Raw genomic sequence first — 19,650 nt, forward strand, 5'->3', positions numbered from 1 at the left:
TCTAATAAAAGGGTGATCTGATATACAGAACCATTTGTAACAATAGAAGAAGGTTCCATATACGTAGAACCCTTTTCAGGTCAGAATGAACCAAACAGCACCTCATGGAGTAAACATGGGTTCTACTGTATTTGGAACCATAGGCCAGTAGTTCTGAGAGTTCTTATTGTTACAAATTATTCCATATTATTCCATATAGAACCCTTTTTTGAGTGTAAAGCCCCAGACGCACTGGAAGAGTCTGACGCTAGCGTTTTGAAGTACACCAATTGTTTTAAATGGCCGATCACGCACCAAAAGCCTATTGAGGCGAGTCAAGCTGCCTTGACGCTTCTACTCCCAACTTGTTTACATTTTGGAGCGTCAAATGGGGACAAATCAATCTAAATTAAATCAGCTCCCTATCAAAGCTGACGCCTGCAGTGCGCCATAGGAGCGCCAAATGAGGAGTCAAATGAGGAGAGTCAAATGAGGAGAGTCATATGAGGAGAGTCAAATGAGGAGAGTCAAATGAGGAGAGTCAAATGAGGAGAGTCAAATGAGGAGAGTCAAATGAGGAGAGTCAAATGAAGAGAGTCAAATGACTCTTCCAGTGCGTTTGGGGCTTAAAGCTACAGAACCGTGCAGTTTGTTGGCACCCCAGGTCTATACTACAGGTCTATACTACAGGTCTATACTACAGGTCTATACTACAGGTCTCTACTACAGGTCTCTACTACAGGTCTATACTACAGGTCTATACTACAGGTCTATACTACAGTATTCTGCCCCCAGGTCTATACTACAGTATTCTACCCCCAGGTCTATACTACAGGTCTATACTACAGGTCTATACTACAGGTCTATACTACAGGTCTATACTACAGTATTCTACCCCCAGGTCTATACTACAGGTCTATACTACCAGGTCTATACTACAGGTCTATACTACAGGTCTATACTACAGGTCTATACTACCAGGTCTATACTACAGGTCTATACTACAGGTCTCTACTACAGGTCTATACTACAGGTCTATACTACAGTATTCTACCCCCAGGTCTATACTACCAGGTCTATACTACAGGTCTATACTACAGTATTCTGCCCCCAGGTCTATACTACAGGTCTATACTACAGTATTCTACCCCCAGGTCTATACTACAGGTCTATACTACAGGTCTATACTACAGGTCTATACTACAGGTCTCTACTACAGGTCTATACTACAGGTCTATACTACAGGTCTATACTACAGTATTCTACCCCCAGGTCTATACTACAGGTCTATACTACAGGTCTATACTACAGGTCTATACTACAGGTCTCTACTACAGGTCTATACTACAGGTCTATACTACAGTATTCTGCCCCCAGGTCTCTACTACAGGTCTATACTACAGGTCTATACTACAGTATTCTACCCCCAGGTCTATACTACAGGTCTATACTACAGGTCTATACTACAGTATTCTACCCCCAGGTCTATACTACAGGTCTATACTACCAGGTCTATACTACAGGTCTATACTACAGTATTCTGCCCCCAGGTCTATACTACAGGTCTATACTACAGGTCTATACTACAGTATTCTACCCCCAGGTCTATACTACAGGTCTATACTACAGGTCTATACTACAGTATTCTACCCCCAGGTCTATACTACAGGTCTATACTACAGGTCTATACTACCAGGTCTATACTACAGGTCTATACTACAGTATTCTACCCCCAGGTCTATACTACCAGGTCTATACTACCAGGTCTATACTACAGGTCTATACTACAGTATTCTACCCCCAGGTCTATACTACCAGGTCTATACTACCAGGTCTATACTACAGGTCTATACTAGAGTATTCTGCCCCCAGGTCTATACTACAGGTCTATACTACAGTATTCTACCCCCAGGTCTATACTACAGGTCTATACTACCAGGTCTATACTACAGGTCTATACTACAGGTCTATACTACCAGGTCTATACTACAGGTCTATACTACAGGTCTATACTACCAGGTCTATACTACAGGTCTATACTACAGGTCTATACTACCAGATCTATACTACAGGTCTATACTACAGTATTCTGCCTCCAGGTCTATACTACAGGTCTATACTACAGTATTCTGCCTCCAGGTCTATACTACAGGTCTATACTACAGTATTCTGCCTCCAGGTCTATACTACAGGTCTATACTACAGGTCTATACTACCAGGTCTATACTACAGGTCTATACTACAGGTCTATACTACAGTATTCTACCCCCAGGTCTATACTACAGGTCTATACTACCAGGTCTATACTACAGGTCTATACTACCAGGTCTATACTACAGGTCTATACTACAGGTCTATACTACAGGTCTATACTACAGTATTCTACCCCCAGGTCTATACTACAGGTCTATACTACCAGGTCTATACTACAGGTCTATACTACCAGATCTATACTACAGGTCTATACTACAGTATTCTGCCTCCAGGTCTATACTACAGGTCTATACTACAGGTCTATACTTCAGACACCAGGGCACAGAGAGACTCAAAACACTGCAGAGTAATGCAAAACACACATTCTGGTTAACACAGATGCAAATGCATACACACACTCTCTCATGCACACACACACTCTCTCATGCACACAAACGCGCGCACGCACACACACACACAAATAGAAAGTTTATGTCAGTGTTATTAACAGTGTGTGTTTCAAGCGTGATTGCTATTCCAGGCTTACACACCTTGGAGCCTCAGCGAGGCAGTCTGTCCTTGGGATGAGGACATAACATCTAGGGGCATTATTTATAGTAGGCGTCAATACCCTGCTTCAGTCTGCTCTCAAATCAACAGTTATAACTGCATGAAATTGAAAATGGATCCAAACCGCAATGATATTGAGCCTACAGTAACATTACAAAAAACACAGCAGACAGATCCGATGAGCAATCCCAGCATTAGGGAATGAATGATTTGAAGGAGCGTGATGCGGTGAGAGGTGTACAGAATTAGACCTATCAACATTCACACGGCAAACAGGAAGCAGCTTACACACCTCTCTGACGCTGTGTGTTACAGCCCACGTGAGGAACACTCGAGACAGAACCTGGAAGCCGGTAAGAACCACTGACGATGGCACGATTCCTGGAGAACGGAGAGATATGATTCATGCATTAATTTAGACAGGAAGTTCAGTCTGAGACCAAGGTCTCTTTGGCAGATGAGCCCTTTATTACAAATATATACCGATATCAATATACACATTACAATTAGAACAGAAAAGATCATCAACAGTGATACTGGCATGAAAGGAGTGTAGCATCTGTGCCCTGGCCAGCAGGTGGCAGCACAGAGCTGTGTGCTTAGAGCTCGTTAAGGGACAGGCCAGGTTTACTGTCGTTTTAAGTCCCGCGTCATGAGGAGCGGACTGTGAACCCAGAGCGTCATCACCACAGAGGAGCGGTCATTATTATCACATTAGCACCATCAGGATAGATTAGCTGTGGCATAATCCACCCACTCTGTGGTAACCAGTATGTACACGTCCATATGTTTGGTTTAGTGACAACAGATCAGCCAGGGGGAGAGGAACTTACCCACAGCGCAGTGCAATATCTGAGAAAGAATTAAAGACAATCATTAAGGATACAATTCATTCTCATGCTTCAGGCTTCAATCTGTGTAAAGGCTACACTCATTAATTTTCAATCACAGGAAATTTGAATGTTGTAATCACAGGAAATGTGAATGTTGTAATTGAACGCTGTATTTTCATGGTGTAAGAGCAGTGGGTAGAGCTTCGGTTACTCTACTGTACAGAAGGTCTGATCGCTCCTTATCTCTGTGATAACACAGCGCCGCTAAATGGAATTAATGAAATTCCACACAGTGTGTAACCTCTGTGTGTCACATGGGTCGGCCCTGGGAAGGCCCTGACCACTTTCTATTTAAAACTCCCCAGTGCTCCTGTGTGCGGCATTCATCTCCATTCTTACAACTCATTCCTCAATCTGCACCTCAACTTAATAAATGTATGTTTTTTATTTTGTCGGTCTGCCATACATTAACCAAGACTGTGGTCAAACAGAATCCCTGCCTCTGGATCGCGGGCGTATGTGACATACCAGCGAGATAAGAAGAGTCTCGTCACTCAGCTCCTCTCTAAATAAACAGGCTACCTCTGAATGGATGATTTCCATACTAGTAGACATAGTGAGTATGAATGACTGTTCAATATTAAGGAGTGTACTGTATGATTACTATCATATGTATGTACTTGTGTACTACAGTATATATAGCAACCTATAAGGTTAGGGTTAACCTTTGACCCTATGGTGTGAAGCAGAGGCAACACCTTTACCCACCTCCAGGAGAGCGCCGGTCTGGAAGAACTTCAGGGGCTTCTCTATGGAGTAGTACAGGCCGTGGTAGCTGCCGCGGGCCAGGTAAGCACGGACCAGTCCCACAGCTATCACCAACCACCTACAATTACACAAACATGCTAGATAGTCAACAGACTGCACTTATATATGTGACCGACTTCATTTCGCTCTGCGTCGTGTTCAACAGTTAGTTTGACCCCATGTTAATGTGTTGTCCAGGGTGTGAACCTGCGGCGTTGTGCTCGCACGTCGGATGTCCTAAGAACTTTGCCAAGACCCATATCCCTATCGGCAGGGTCGTGACCTTTTAACTAGGGGAGTGAGTTTCACCCGCTACTCGCTACCACGCCCTCAGAGGACTACCTCACTCCACGAGGGTTTACAATTCACCTGGTTACATATAGCGCCTTTCGACCTTACTGGACAAAGCGATTTACAATGGCCTCTCATTCACACACCAACGGCGGCAGCTGCCATGCAAGGCGCTCGCCTGCTCATTGGGGGCAATTCGGGGTTCCGAGACACTTCAGCATGTAGACAGGAGCCGGGAATCGAACTGACAACCGTCGGTCATTGGACGACCCGCTCTACCTCTAGAACCACAGCCACCCTACATGCACAATTTCATATTATATCTTGGCCTCATTTGTTTTGAGGCTCATATTATATCTTGGCCTTATTTTGTTTTGAGGCTATAAACGTAAGTCATAACAAAAAACAAAATGATATGAGTTGTTAAAGTGTGGGTCAGTCGCCTATTTTGATGGCTTGATTAGTGAATAATACAAAACAAGGCTGTGGTCTACACCTGAATAGTATTTCTATGTACTAGACTCCACCCCAGCTTCACCCGACAGGATCAGGAGAGTGAAGGGGCGGTTGTTGCTGCTGCAATGTGATATTACTGGTTGGGACAGAAACCCCTCCATTCACTTGTGCAATATCTGTGTGAAACTGCAAGCTATTGCAGTTTAAGCAAATACAGGCCTGTCACATTTCAGCCAAACATGTCACTCCACCGTTTTGCTAATACTGCTTGCATTAGGAACAAACTGAACCTATGACCCATGACCCAGCCAAAGGGTAGGCTGTTGCAAAGTTAGTCTGATGCCATGAATAGTGTTCGTGTTGTGTGATTCATGAAGAGATATATCAACACTGTAAGCAACATTCAGGGAAAAGATAATAAAATACGTTTAGCATAAGGAAATCATATTTACTTGGGACATTATTACCAGTTTTTATATCAATTGTCTATCCGCACTCGTGCAACAGACCACAGACCATTCTACATTCTCGGTTAACGTACAAGTCACAATAGTGCACTGATATAACCTGACGGTGGCCAGGGTGTAATTGCAGCGACATTGACAACGTGTCCAAAACGCACGACAACGTGTCCTATTCAAGTGATCCCATTGTTCGGTGTTACTTCTCTATCGAATCAAGACAGAAAATTAGTTCTTAAATTAAATTAAATGTGTCTCTCTGCAGGCGCGTGCCTCAATCCGGTCAGGGATTATCACCAGGAAGTCCAGATTAATAACAGATTAATACATCAAAACATGGCTACATACCCAGCTGTCATCACCACGTTATAAATAACCAGATACGCTGTGGCCAGGGCACCCGGTCCCCTCTTTTTCTTTTGGCTCGCATCGCTGTGCGCCGTTTTGCTGGTCCCCATAGCAGGTGCTGACATGACTGAAAACCCAACCCGCTTCAGGGTGCTGGTGCTGATCTGCTCACAGACTCAGGAAACGAAAGGTTGGGTTTCCAGGACATCCAGGGCTGATCCAGGGTCTGTGCACAGCAACAGCGTCCCCTACAGCAGCAGCACCACGCACAACACTCTGGGTGAGGGGGAAACAGAATAATAACATGATACCCCTGTTCAAAACTCTAGAAAATGAAACCAAACAATACATAAAGACTATTTTTTCCTCCAATAATAAGAAGGCTACGAAGACAGTGAGTTTGTGCTCCTTCTTTGATTTGTTTGTGTGAAAGGCTTGATATATGTACCCTGGCTCTTGTATTATTTTTAAATTTGTTTTATTTCATTCTTTGTATTGATTGATTGTTGCTAATTTGTATTGTTTTGTACTGTACATTTTGTACTGTTTTGTACCTTGATTAATAAAGATGTATAAAAAAATAAAAAAAATAAAAATTAAAAAAATGATACAGAAGATTGTACTACATTATTTAGAATAATAAATATGTATTTTAACAGATCTCGATTTAGATATCTTCACCATCAACACGAGATTTAAATCTTTATACTGTGTCTTTAAAGCTATACAAATAGTATTCCTTCTTTTTATAATAATAAAAGCTGCATGTATTATTGTCGTATTTCATTATTATTTCGCCCTCTAGGTGGCAGTGTGACTCCATTACATTTTTAGGACCCCCACAGAGGCGTCTATGTACATGCCTATTATTATTATTACAGATCTAGGTGTGTATTCATAAAATATTCCATAAAGTCTAACACCACATATGTCACAATTATGACTTATAGATACGTATGTGCGGAATAAAGCTATTTTTATTTTCCATTTAATGAAAATAACATCCAGGCATTTGCATAGACAAGTGGCAGTGTTACTCCATTACATTTTTAGGACCCCAACAGAGGCGTCTATGTACATGCCTATTATTATTACAGATCTAGGTGTGTATTCAGAAAACATTTCATAAAGTCTAACACCACATATGTCACAATTATAACTCATAGATATATCTATTATTATTTTCCATTTAATTAGAATAACACCCAGGCATGTGCATGGACACCCCAGTTTACGGAAGAGCAACTGGTAGAGAAGAGTTGGATGGATGAGGAAGGGATGATATCTGTGGATTAAGAGATAGTCTATTATTCATCATTATAAAACATCTGTTTGCTTCTAAAGAGTCGTCATGCCTTTATTCACTCAGAATCCGTTTGACCAAGATGTCGGTAAGTTAATCTTTTTATTATTCTCGTTGTTATTTGACCTAGTCATGAGTGCTAGCCATGTAGCTGCTAGCTAACGTCACCTAGCCCCTAGCTTGTTAGCATGCTAGCTTGTTAGCCCCTAGCTTGTTAGCATGCTAGCTTGTTAGCCCCTAGCTTGTTAGCATGCTAGCTTGTTAGCCCCTAGCTTGTTAGCATGCTAGCTAACGTCACCTAGCCCCTAGCTTGTTAGCCCCTAGCTTGTTAGCATGCTAGCTTGTTAGCCCCTAGCTTGTTAGCCCCTAGCTTGTTAGCATGCTAGCTAACGTCACCTAGCCCCTAGCATGCTAGCTAACGTTAGGAGCAGTTCTCTAGACACCGATCCACTCATATAGAATGACAGTTATCATGTCAGGCTGTCAACACAGAAGAAATATCACTTGTTGTGTTGTTAGTTTCATGAGATGTAGGGTTTTATTCTGATTGTGAGTTAAACATGTAGCTATTGTGCAACGCTCCATCATCCAGACGGGATTATATAAAATAACCTAACGATGGGATTATATGAGCTCACCTAGTTGTTGAGGAAAGACCTCTTGCTTTGATCAGCTACACTAAGATACGGCAAACATTAGCTTGTCTATCGATCTGAGAAGGAGTCTAGGTAACTGCGTGTATACACAACTACTTGGAGGGTTTGACAGGGGAAACTGTCAGTGTGGTTATAAGAGCCAACCACACAGTTGTCAGTATGTGGTTAAGAGCCTCTAACCACACACTGACAGTTTGTCCCATGTCAAACCCTTACAAGTATTGGAATTTATGCACACACAGACATACACCAGTGTTTGCCATGTCTCTCCTATGATGTTATTAGCCTCTCTTACTCTGAAATGTAATTTAATGCAATGTATTGCTTTATAAATGTTCTTAGCCGGTAGACAAACATACTCCAGGAGCTTGCTCGATCGCCTTGTTGAGAGGGGTCAGGGAAGAATTTTTACAGCTCACTTATCTGGCCCCCGGCTGATTACTGGTTTTTTGCTTCCCTCTGGAATATGTAGAGAGTGGGTCGTATGCCCACCTCCCTTGTTCTCTGTAAAGCGCATTGTGTTGCCTCTGGGTATGAAATGCGCTATACAAATAAAGCTTTGATTGATTGATTGATTGAAGTATTTGCCTGAAACATTAGCTGGCAAGTAACTTACTTAGCTATTGTAAAACGTAGAAATTGGGCAAGGAAGGTGTAGCTATCTCTTTTCTTGTATTAATCAGTTGTGTGTATACACGCAGTTACCTAGACTCATACTCAGAGCGACAACGTTGGCCGTATCTTAGTGCTGGCTGATCAATGCAAATAATACATGCAAATGTACTTCTATCGTGTGATACCAGCACAATGCAGACAGTTTTCAGGAATAACCTGCTTGCTACATCGTCAGTCTTGTAAAACTAAACATTGATCCCCTGAATAGCAGTTAATGGGTTGAGGAAGAGCTCCAGTGGAAATGTGTTGGCCAAAGCTGGAATATGGCTAATTATGTGACACATTTCCCTGGAATGATGGATAATGTTTCACTATTGCTGTGAGCCGAGTGATTTCACTGTGTAAGCCAATGAATCTCACATTTAACCATATTCATTATGGGCTGTCACATTCTCAGAGAAAGCAACCAATGAAACCAACACAGTAGATGACTGGGGCCTCATTATGGACATCTGTGACAAGATTGGGACAACACCCAACGGGTAATATGAAACATCGTAAAAATAACAGCATTGTTTACTTTGCTTGCATTAGAGCTCTAACTGGTTATCATACTGAAAGCATGTGGATCTTATTTCCGTGTGTGTGTGTGTGTGTGTGGGGGGGGGGGGGGGGGTGGGGGGGGGGGGGGGGGTGGGGGGGGTGCTGCTTGAAAGCCATTATAACTCCATAACACTCAACGTGAGAGGGGTGAAGTTTATTCCTAATGGTTTGACCATTTGATCAGAGCAACATTGAGCTCAGAATCCGAGAGGTCCCTACTATTTGGTTATCATTACCATGCTTTCTGCATCTCAAAGCTTTGCTCCTGTCTTTCTCCAGAGCGAAGGACTGCCTTAGATCCACCATGAAGAGAGTCAACCACAAGGTCCCACATGTGGCCATGCAGGCCCTCACTGTGAGTTCTTATTAACCTCGGCACTGTTTGCTGATACAGCTCATGCTTCTGAGAAGCAGCGTGGAAGAGGCCCAGGATGATTGTACCAGACTGTAGGAAGACCTACCACCCTCTTATGTTCAGCTAGACCTGAGGATAAGGATAGCCATGGACGTTTGTTAGGAGTAGCCCGGTCTAAGATGGACAACAGTCAAGTTTGTCTTCTTGGTACAGGCCTCTGCAGTGTTCTTCCCCAGTGTTATGAGGGCATTTTAGGACACAGTTTAGTCCCCTCCACACGGGAGTTCCTACTGTACGGGCCCCAGGGTCCAACACATTGGGGACATTTTACTGATCTGGCTTTGCTGCTCAGGGCAGTCTGACAGAAAGTGATGCTGTGATCATTCTCCCCGCGTCACCATGAGTAAGGATGTCACCTGACTGTATCAGTGATTAGCCATTTTCCCTCCATGACTCACAACTTCAGCTGCTCTGTCATAAAGCCACGCAATGATGATCTCAACCAAGTCATGTGCTCAGCTATAATCCAAAAGGATGCTATGCAAACCAGGCCAGGATGAAAAGTATCTGGAATACTGTGTGAGATAGTGTGATAGCTCTGCTTCCTGGTTCCAGTGGGCTGATCTGTCACTCATCTGTTGCAGTTGCTTGGTGCCTGTGTTGCAAACAGTGGGAGGATCTTCCATCTAGAGATCTGCTCGCGGGAGTTTGCCAGTGAGGTGCGAGGCGTCCTGAGCAAGGTATGTTGAGTCATCGGGGCGTGAATTCAATCCAACCTTGCTGAAATGGTGTCATTTTCACAGTTGCTGCTATTTTGTTAGCGCGTATTTTAGAAATGGGTTCTATACAGAACCATTTGTAAAAAAAATAAAAAATAAAAAGTTTTTTTTTCTTCTTCTAAATAATGATAATAAAAAGAAGTTCTAAATAGAACCCGGTTCAGCTCTACCAGATGTTGTTTGGAACCCTAAAGGGTTCTTTCTGACCTGAAAGCGGGCTATGCAGGTTTGTCCTGCATAGACGATTTTTTGATGCCCTCCAAAGAGATTTTAGTCAGAGCCAAAGGAAAATCACCAGGTCCAAAATGCAAAATTAGAATAAAAATAGCAATTGAAATCCTCTCCAAATGTGTTTGATAGCTTGTTTCAAGCGCAGCCCTTTCTTGCATTGTCCATGGTTCGGACCACAAGTAATCGAGATAATTAATAGACTTGGATTATTATATCTTCATATCCATTTTGAGTCATGGAGATTTCCCGCGATTGTGAAAAGTGAGCTCAGTCATACCGACAGCAGAGAATAGAACATAGACCCATAGACCCATTCTGAGCCAGGAAGAACCCTGATGGAACCTTACAGACATGAAAGGGTTCTACAGAACGTTGTCCTGGGGTTCTATGGTGACCGTACAGACACTAGATTGCACCCCTTCTTCCCAGCGTGTATGTGTATAATAGATGAACAGATTGGTTTTTGGTCAAGTGAAAAGCTCTATGGTTGAATCCCTAAACCCTCAGGCCCACAACAAGGTGTGTGAGAAGCTGAAGGCCCTGATGGTGGAGTGGGCGGAAGAGTTCCAGAAGGATCCGCAGCTCAGTCTCATCAGTGCCACCATCAAGTCCCTGAGAGAGGATGGGGTGAGCTTCCCCCCCGTGGGCTCGCTGGTAAGAAGATTCAGGATAATAATGGACTCTGCTTTGCACCTTTCTCTATTAGTTAAAAGCTTTACGTGTGCGTAACTCAGCACATCAACCTCAACCGCCACCTCGACCTGGAACACGCTGAGGCAGGAACTGAAGCTGTCCAGCTTGATTCCCATAGGGGACTTTGAACTACTTTTAGGGACACTGGAGAGTGTCTGTTGGGGTTTGCTCTTGTATTTAGTATAAGCAGTCTTTCACTTTGGCCCCTGTGCATTAAAATGTTTTATGTTCTATTTTGTCTCTGTATTGAATGTCCTGTCTGTCTGTCTGTCTGTCTGTCTGTCTGTCTGTCTGTCTGTCTGTCTGTCTGTCTGTCTGTCTGTCTGTCTGTCTGTAACTTGTGTTTTATTGCAGCTGTTTGTCTTGACCAGGTCTCTCTTGAGAATGAGACCATGTGCCTCACTGAGATTGCCAGTCTAAATAAAGGTTAAATAAAAATAAAATAAAAACGTTCTACCCCTCTCACCCACTGAATGTCATATTAAGCCCAGGAGGGGCGTCCATGTAACCCGTGTCCTAGGAAGCCATCTCTGAGAGTATAATAGCACTTTGATTTATCACCATCCAAGCTTCAGCTCCGGGCCGCACCCCGATACCACACAACACCTCCCTCCCTCTCATTCTGTTTGTTTAGCCTGACTCCAGTCTATGAGTGGCAGAAACAAGAAAATGAGTGTACTCTATTCTCCTAGGCCTAGTCGATCGCTACCTACCTCCATGTACGTCTGACCTCACAGCTCTCCCATGTGTTGCCAGTAAAGACCCTGGGTGGGGCTAGCTACGTCCTGTGTTTTTAGGGGGTGAGCTTCTAATGGAATTTCCTCTCACATACTTGATGGAAAATCTGGACTCTGTCCATTTGGAGGCTTAGAATTCCTTCAATAATTACATAGAACAGAACATTTGGGAGCTTTATTTCAATTTCTGCCTTGTGGTCTTGGCATGTTTGTCAATGATTGTTATGTACGCTGGGGAAATGTGTGTCAGTAATGTGCTGGACTTTGCCCAGGGCCTTGCACAAATAACAGTTCCTGCTTCAAATCTCGTAACAGCTGTCCCCTGGCCACTGTTGCGTGTGATGACTTTGGATTTTATGGTGGCGTGTGTTTCTCTTGGATGGAGCTGCATTTAGTGCGTCTCGCAGATGTTTTATAGTGCTGTCTGCTGTATTACTTATTAACTCCTGGAGATGGCATCACAGCTTATGCTGCTTTCTCTCTCTCTCTCTCTCTCTCTCTCTCTCTCTCTCTCTCTCTCTCTCTCTCCCCCTCCCCTCCCTCCCTCCCTCTCCCTCCATAATCACCTCATCATTCTTGACCGCAGGGGTCCAGTTCTAAGGTCAGCCCACCTGCAGTGAGCAAAGCCTCAGACGATGACGACCTGGCCAAAGGTAGAGACAGCGTCCAGATGAGCTCCACTCCCAGCGCAGCACACAGGCAGTTATTCATATTTAACCGGCTGACGTACCGTACATGACAAAAATAAACCCTCTCCCTCCCCCCCAGCCATCGAGCTCTCCCTGCAGGAGCAGAAGCAGCAGGTGGAGACCCGCCCACTCGTGGTCACCACCGACCCCCCCTTCAACACCAACGGGGGGCGGGACTCCATGAAGGTGCGCGCCCTCTACGACTTCGAGGCGGCGGAGGACAACGAGCTGACCTTCAAGACCGGCGAGCTCATCCTCGTCCTGGACGACAGGTAGCGTACGCCCGGCGGTCACTAAGCGCGTCGTCGAGCGGCGTTTATTCCCACGCTAGCGTAGCGTGTACATTTTGTCCACTGATAAAAACCGCGCGACGCGTTTTGCACAGTGACCCCAACTGGTGGAAAGGCGAGAACCACAGGGGCGTCGGCCTCTTCCCGTCCAACTTCGTCACCAGCAACCTCAACGCGGAGCCTGAACCGGGTAGGTTTCCCTCGGCCGTTCCACACGCACTGCGCCACCGTGCCACCCCAGGCCTCTCGCCCCTTCTGGGATGAGGGGAGTGACGTGACGGCGTCGGGCCCGGAGGATGAAACTCTCCTCTGTTACCTCCCTCAGTGGCGTTCGCGGAGAAGCCGGCGACCCCCGAGGACCCCAGCCCAGAGGCGGCCAGAGCAGAGCCCGAACCCGTCTTCATCGACGAGGTGGGTGGAGAACGGCGCCACCCGCTGTTCAGACGTAGGGACCCGTCCGCTGGGATCACTCCATCCGTCTCTCATTCTCCCTCCCTCCTCTCCCGTGTTCTTCTTCTCCCCTTTTCTATCTTCTGTCTCTCTCTCTCTCTCTCCCCTCTCTCTAAATCTCTCTCTCCACTCTCTCTCTCCTCTCTCTCAATCTCTCTAGCCTCTCTCTCTCCCCTCTCTCTCTCCTCTCTCTCAATCTCTCTAGCCTCTCTCTCTCCCCTCTCTCTCTCCTCTCTCTCTCTCTCTCCTCTCTCTCTCTCCCTCTCTCTCTCTCTCCTCTCTCCCTCTCTCTCTCCTCTCTCTTCCTCTCTCTCTCTCTCCTCTCTCTCTCCCTCTCTCTCTCCCTCTCTCTCTCCCTCTCTCTCTCTCTCCTCTCTCTCCTCTCTCTCTCTCCTCTCTCTCTCTCTCCCTCCCTCCTCCCTCCTCTCTCTCTCCTCTCTCTCTCCTCTCTCCCTCCCTCCTCTCTCTCTCTCTCTCTCTCTCCTCTCTCTCAATCTCTCTCCACTCTCTCTCTCTCTCTCCTCTCTCTCCTCTCTCTCAATCTCTCTCTCCTCTCTCTCTCTGTAGGAAAAGATGGACAGAACACTCCATCTTCTTCAGAACACCGACCCTGCTGATGCTGCTCCCGACTGCCCAGAACTGGTCCAGCTGGAGGGTAGAAACTAGCCTTTTATGTCCCTATAAATCCCTTCCCCCGGCAGCAGCCCCAGGCACTGCAGATGGGCCTGCTATGTTCAGCTCTCCCGTGTTCAGGTGCTATGTTCTGCGCTCTCCGTGTTCAGGTGCTATGTTCTGCGCCCCCCGTGTTCAGGTGCTATGTTCTGCGCTCTCCGTGTTCAGGTGCTAGGTTTGTCTCCCTCACTGTGTGAATGTCTCTGCCCGTTCAGGTGCCTGTGAGCAGATGAACCCGATGATCGATGACAAACTGGAAGAGATTGACAGGTAAGGTCGATCCAGCGTTCGCCGCGCACGTGAGCGTAGACCTCGCTACCGGCTGAGGGGTCATTATCACCTGGGCGGCATCCAGGGGTCTTTGTCCTTCGAGTGTGGCGATGACATACAGTCACCCCCCCCCTCCCTCCCTCGTCCAGAACCGCCCCCTCCCAACACCATTTCTCCTTTCTATCTTACCTCAAAATGTAATCTCTCTCTCTCTCTCTCTCTCTCTCTCTCTCTCTCTCTCTCTCTCTCTCCCCTTTTCTATCTTCTGTCTCTCTCTCTCTCTCTCTCTCTCTCTCTCTCTCTCTCTCTCGTCTGTCTGGCAGGAAACACTCTGAGTTGTCGGAGCTCAACGTCAAAGTCCTGGAGGCCTTGGAGCTGTATAACAAGCTGATGAACGAAGCTCCCTTCTACTCCTCCTACTCCAAGATGCAGCCCCAGACCCACTATGCACCCAGCCCAGCTATGCAGGTCAGAGGGACACAGCGCCATGGCCAGCTGGCTCCTGTCTAGCATCGCTCTCTCTCTCTCCCTCTCTCTCTCTCTTCTCTCTCTTCCTCTCTCTTCTCTCTCCCTCTCTCTCTCTCTCTTCTCTCTCTTCTCTCTCTCTCTCTCCTCTCTCCCCTTCTCTCTCTCTCTCCCCCTCTCTCTTCTCTCTCTCCTCTCTCTCCCTCTCTCTCTTCTCTCTCCCCTCTCTCTCCCTCTCTCTCTCTCTTCTCTCTCCCCGTCTCTCTCTCTCTCTCCCCCTCTCTCTCTCCCCCCCCTCTCTCTTCTCTCTCCCCCTCTCTCTCTTTCTCTCTTCTCTCTCCATCTCCCCCCCCCCTCTCTTCTCTCTCCCCCTCTCTCTCTTCTCTCTCTATTTTTGAAAAACGGATAATAGTCAACACAGATATGAAAGACTCCAGTATAAGATGCAAACCCCTGTCTCGCTGTGGTGGGCGTGCAGGATGAGATCTACAACTATCCCATAATAACTTGAAGATCTTACACTGAGAGTGTGTTGCTAATGCCTGCAGTGTCCCACATACCCCTTTCCCACCAGTTCAGAGCAGGTGCCTCATCTTGAACCAGTTTTTCATGTTTCGACAGCAAAGATCCTGGCTCTCAGCCCTGAGAACGGGTTCAACTAACTGCTACTTAGCTGGTCTGTAACGGTGCCCCTTGTACAATAAAGTTTAATGAAGTAAGTTTAATGACATGACTCTCTAGCCCGTGGAAAAGCCAACCGCTTCTTAGAAGATTTGCAAGATGCACCAACTGCAAACTGGCCCTAGCAACAGCCCTGAACCAGAATTAGGTTTGCGTTGGTGGAAAGGAGGCAACACACTACAGCATGTCCTGAGTTTAGAGACGGTTGAGAACCGTGTTCCCAGCGGAGTGTGTGTACCCGTGTCTGATTTGTTTAGTTTGTTTGCGGTGCTGTTTTTGTCACCGTGATGAATGTCCCCGTCTCTCCCCAAGGGCTGGGTTTAAATAGCCTCTTCAGCGGTCATGCCTGTACCGGAGGCTCTGCGCCGCTTGGCTTCTGTCCCCTTTCTTTTTTGTTGTTGTAAAATTAGACACAAGTCCATTTTTAGAACACGCTCACCTTCACTGCACCGGCACCTTCAGTGAGGGCTTTTCACTTTAGCAAAGTCATGTGTTATTCAGGAATGGTAGTTCTAACCTAGTTTTTACATCTGCCTGGTCAGCTTTTTAATTTTTTATTGCATTTATCCTTTATTTAAGGAGGGTTTAGTCTTTTGAGACCTAGGTTTACCTTTTTACAAAGGTGCCAAGCAAAGGAATACAAAAAACAGAGTATGACCATGAAGACTTATATTTAACACTGCTACGGTCTCTCTCCCTCTCTCTTCCCCTTTTCAGGGCTACCCAGGCCAGCCGGGGGGCTCGTACATGCCCCCAGGGATGCCCCAGGGAGCCCCAGCCCCCCCCTACATGGGGGCCGACCAGCCAGGACCCCTCCACTCTCTCCCCCCCAACGTCACGTCAGCCCCCAACACTCAGCCAGCGCAGCCGCAGTACATCAGGTACGCCTCGCCCAGACCGGGGTCAACATACTTCTTGAAACCCTTTCATTCACATAAGCGTTTGCTTTAGTCTGCCTGGAGTGCCAGGTGGGTGGTGACTGCATTATTGCGAACAGCTCATTGGTTCCACTGTGCCAGACATGAACAATCAAGCACAGATAAGTAATTAAAGTGATTTAATATAGAGGTTTTGACCCATGGTCTTCCCACTGAGTCATAAACTAACTCCTAACCCATACACCCTAGACAGCGTCGTCTTTGTACCTAGTTAACGTTACTCACTTCTTTTTCCAGCGGTGGCATGAATGGCCCTTACATGGCCCAGGCTCCCAGCGCCGCCTACCCGCACCAGATGGGCGTGGCCATGGACATGTCAGCCTATCAGAATGCTAACTCCAACATGCCCCCGGCCTCCTACCCAATGGCAGTGGCGTCACACCCCGGGCAGCAGCAGCAGCAGCCAGCTGCCTACTACCAGCAGCCTCTCCTGTAAGGCCGCGTCGGTGTACATAACCCCGCCCCCGCAAAATGCAACCCACCACAGCAGAACCAATAGAGCGTCTAATTCTCACCCAGCGTCCTCCCTCTCAATCCTGGTTGGGATAAAATGATGGCATGCGTACGTAGTTGAGCGCCATAAGAGGAAGTGATGTCGTTGGCCACCGGCGGAAGTGATGTCCACGGCACGGGACACCACACACACAGATAAGGCCCATTTTTGAAGGGATGAACAGTGTAAAACTCAGTGGGGGAAATGCATGCATTTCTCCCGGCGTCCTTTTCGAGTGTTCCCTTACGAATCGGTGAGGAGGACCCATCATTTCTCACAGGAGTCGTTGATGTTGCCCTTATTAAAACGTTGATTTTTGTTTCTGTTTTAATCAGCATCTTTTTAAATGTCTGTTTGGCTGGTTTTACCTGACTTGCTAGTGGATATAAGAAGATGGCCGCCTGGCCAGGCTTGGGTGGTTCTGTCACATCCCTCTCACCAGCATCCTTCACTGTACATTAGATCACCCTGCTCCGGGTCAAACCTCATGAAGTGCTACACATAGTACATACTGTAGTTATATGGTGTCTTCTTCTTTGGTTCTATAGGATCTGACTTTCTATGATTAGCTTTCCATACCACTGCCTTTCCACACTCTCCCTGGGTGTTAGCGAGTTAGTCAAGAGAAAGATGAAGTATGTTGTGAGTGTGCGTGTGTGTATGTACGCTTCTTTGATGAATTCTTGATGTGAAATGTCGGCGTGATTTTGAATTGTTTACCATACTTTTCGAATATGGGATTCAGATACAAAAATCGTATCTTTGTAATGAAGACGTAGCCTGAAGAGAAAATGGTGGTCTCTGCTAAACATGACATTGATTTTGTTAAGACTTTTACCATTCTAAGAGGAGCCCATACCTTCAGTCACAAACAGTGGTCATCCTTCTTTCTCCTATCAACATGTTTATAACTTGTACTCATGCCTGCCTGTCTGCTTGTCATTTACATGGGCTGTGGGATATCATGTTTTTATATAGAGCAACCTGCAGATTTCTCAACATACGTTCGAAAGGAAATTGTTTATTTATCGTCATACAGCGATTTGACACACAGCACACAAGCTTACAATGGGTGGCGACGCTGCTGCGATGCTCCAGTCCAAGTCTTAGTCAGGGACAGGACAGCCTGTTCTGTTTCTGTATATGTTCTCTTTAATATATTGAGGTTCTTTATGGAGGAAACCCATGTGAGTGTGGGGAGAACTCGACACAGAAAGGCTCAGGAGATGTCCCACCTGAGCACAGCAGGCCTGGGGTGAACACCCCCCCCCCCCAGCGCCCCATGCGGGAATCGAACCCTTGCTGTGAGGCAGCAGTGCAAAGTACCGAGCCACCGTGCCACTCTATTGTGATTCCTCAACTCCAAAAACATTTTGATATGCAAATGCAGCACATTTCTACATTGCATTACTGTTTGCAGTCAAACCTTTAATTTCGAAGTACAGTAGTTGATTTCAATGCTTGTACTTATTGTATTTTATTCCCTTTTTTTTTTTTTTATAAATATCCCTTTAGGTTACATCATTGTGATCAAATATATTTTTTATGAGTGTAAGATTATACTTAATTCCCTTAGCCTTTTATTTTACTTTATTCGATCACAAATGCAAGGAGAACAAAATGTGTCAGGCTTCCCAGTACTGTGTGTATAACATGTCCAACAGTGACAGTTGGCCGTTTGGACTGTAGTGTCTGAGACAGATCGACCCATGATCAGTTTGACCTGAGATGTTGGTGGTGGTTTTGAATCTATGAGGTTTTACACGAGGGCCTGGACTCTGTGCAGCTTGCTTTATTTTCCTGTAGCTGGATAAAGTAGGACATAATTCAGATAGGAGCTGTCTACACTTTATTTTCTGTACTTTCCTTATTAAAAGGTATTGTATATTAGATGTAAAATATCTGGTTTCGTCGGCTTTGCACCTTAACTTTGTTAACATTTATTTACCACTGGATGCCTTGTTTTATGTAGAAATCTAAATAAAAAACAACATTGGGACAGGAATTCAACCCGTAAGCTGCTTTATATCTAGAACTCTATATATTTAAAAAGATTCCAGGAACGTTCCTATCTTCAGCCAACATGCTACTCCATGTTTTGTAACATCAAGGTCCTTCTTTATCTTGTGTTTTCATTTTAAAAATCCTTTTGTAACACAGTGAACTCTATTCTTTGAAATAAAATGTACCTGTGTTCAAAATTATTTTTCCATTTTATTGTTGCTTTTTCATTATATAGTCTTATTAATATCTAACCTTTTAAATTAAGCTAAAAGTTTGGTTGATATAGGCTTAATATAGGATACGGCTTATCATTGCTACCATACAGCCAGAGCATCTGGAACTAGATATTAGTAAATGATTGTTAGAGATGCTATATATTGATTATACTCACAGCACATGATGTAATGTAGCCTACAGTAGAACCACATGTTACATTATCAGGAGATAGTGCCGCATGCGTTTGTATCACACCATTTTACGAAAGACGTGACTTGAGCCAAAGACGCACTGCAAGACGAACAAAAACTTCAAATGAAAAGAGAATAAGATTTTGATAGTATGGGCTGCTTCAAATGAGGATCACAGCAATTAATTTGTGCCAATCACAACCGCTTATCTACAGTAATAAGGGGCGGGTTTAATAAGATGGCGGAACAGAGGAGCGCCGTAGAGGCATTTCCGCTGATTGGTTTTAGGTCTATCCAATTGGCTTTTTGAGGCAAGAGGCTTTTTGATTAATGCCCACTGGTAACGCCCCTTGGGAATTGGAAAGCAACTGTGAGTTTCCA

General features: G+C 45.4%; 2 protein-coding genes across 2 annotated transcripts in view; one reads left to right on the plus strand and one right to left on the minus strand.

Annotated features, from left to right (window-relative positions):
• Positions 1-6,140, minus strand: part of hacd2 (3-hydroxyacyl-CoA dehydratase 2) — a 9,578-nt gene extending 3,438 nt beyond the window's left edge. The window contains exons 1-4 of the mRNA XM_084451717.1: positions 5,939-6,140; positions 4,344-4,461; positions 3,576-3,594; positions 3,035-3,123 (exon numbers count right to left, since the gene is read on the minus strand). Coding sequence (XP_084307843.1) covers positions 3,035-3,123; positions 3,576-3,594; positions 4,344-4,461; positions 5,939-6,063 — 351 coding nt within the window. The 5' untranslated portion in view covers positions 6,064-6,140. The remainder of the gene's footprint in view (positions 1-3,034; positions 3,124-3,575; positions 3,595-4,343; positions 4,462-5,938) is intronic.
• A 1,051-nt stretch (positions 6,141-7,191) lies between these two features.
• stam2 (signal transducing adaptor molecule (SH3 domain and ITAM motif) 2) lies at positions 7,192-19,012 on the plus strand. The gene is made up of 14 exons (XM_084451708.1): positions 7,192-7,329; positions 8,970-9,054; positions 9,395-9,470; positions 10,115-10,210; positions 10,988-11,134; positions 12,497-12,563; positions 12,679-12,871; positions 12,985-13,079; positions 13,215-13,300; positions 13,907-13,994; positions 14,227-14,281; positions 14,605-14,749; positions 16,145-16,308; positions 16,603-19,012. The coding sequence occupies exons 1-14, from the start codon at positions 7,290-7,292 to the stop codon at positions 16,799-16,801; spliced, it is 1,536 nt and encodes a 511-aa protein (XP_084307834.1). The 5' UTR covers positions 7,192-7,289; the 3' UTR covers positions 16,802-19,012.
• Positions 19,013-19,650: the final 638 nt, after the last annotated feature.

Source organism: Borostomias antarcticus (genome assembly GCF_949987555.1).
Source record: "Borostomias antarcticus genome assembly, chromosome: 17".
Classification (NCBI taxonomy): Eukaryota; Metazoa; Chordata; class Actinopteri; order Stomiiformes; family Stomiidae; genus Borostomias; species Borostomias antarcticus.

Excerpts from the sequence above, each read along its gene's own strand:
- stam2 (XM_084451708.1), top strand. The coding sequence starts at position 7,290 with ATGCCTTTATTCACTCAGAATCCGTTTGACCAAGATGTCG. Across the intron at positions 9,055-9,394 it reads ATTGGGACAACACCCAACGG|AGCGAAGGACTGCCTTAGAT; the intron begins GTAATATGAAAC and ends GTCTTTCTCCAG. Across the intron at positions 13,995-14,226 it reads AGAACTGGTCCAGCTGGAGG|GTGCCTGTGAGCAGATGAAC; the intron begins GTAGAAACTAGC and ends CTGCCCGTTCAG.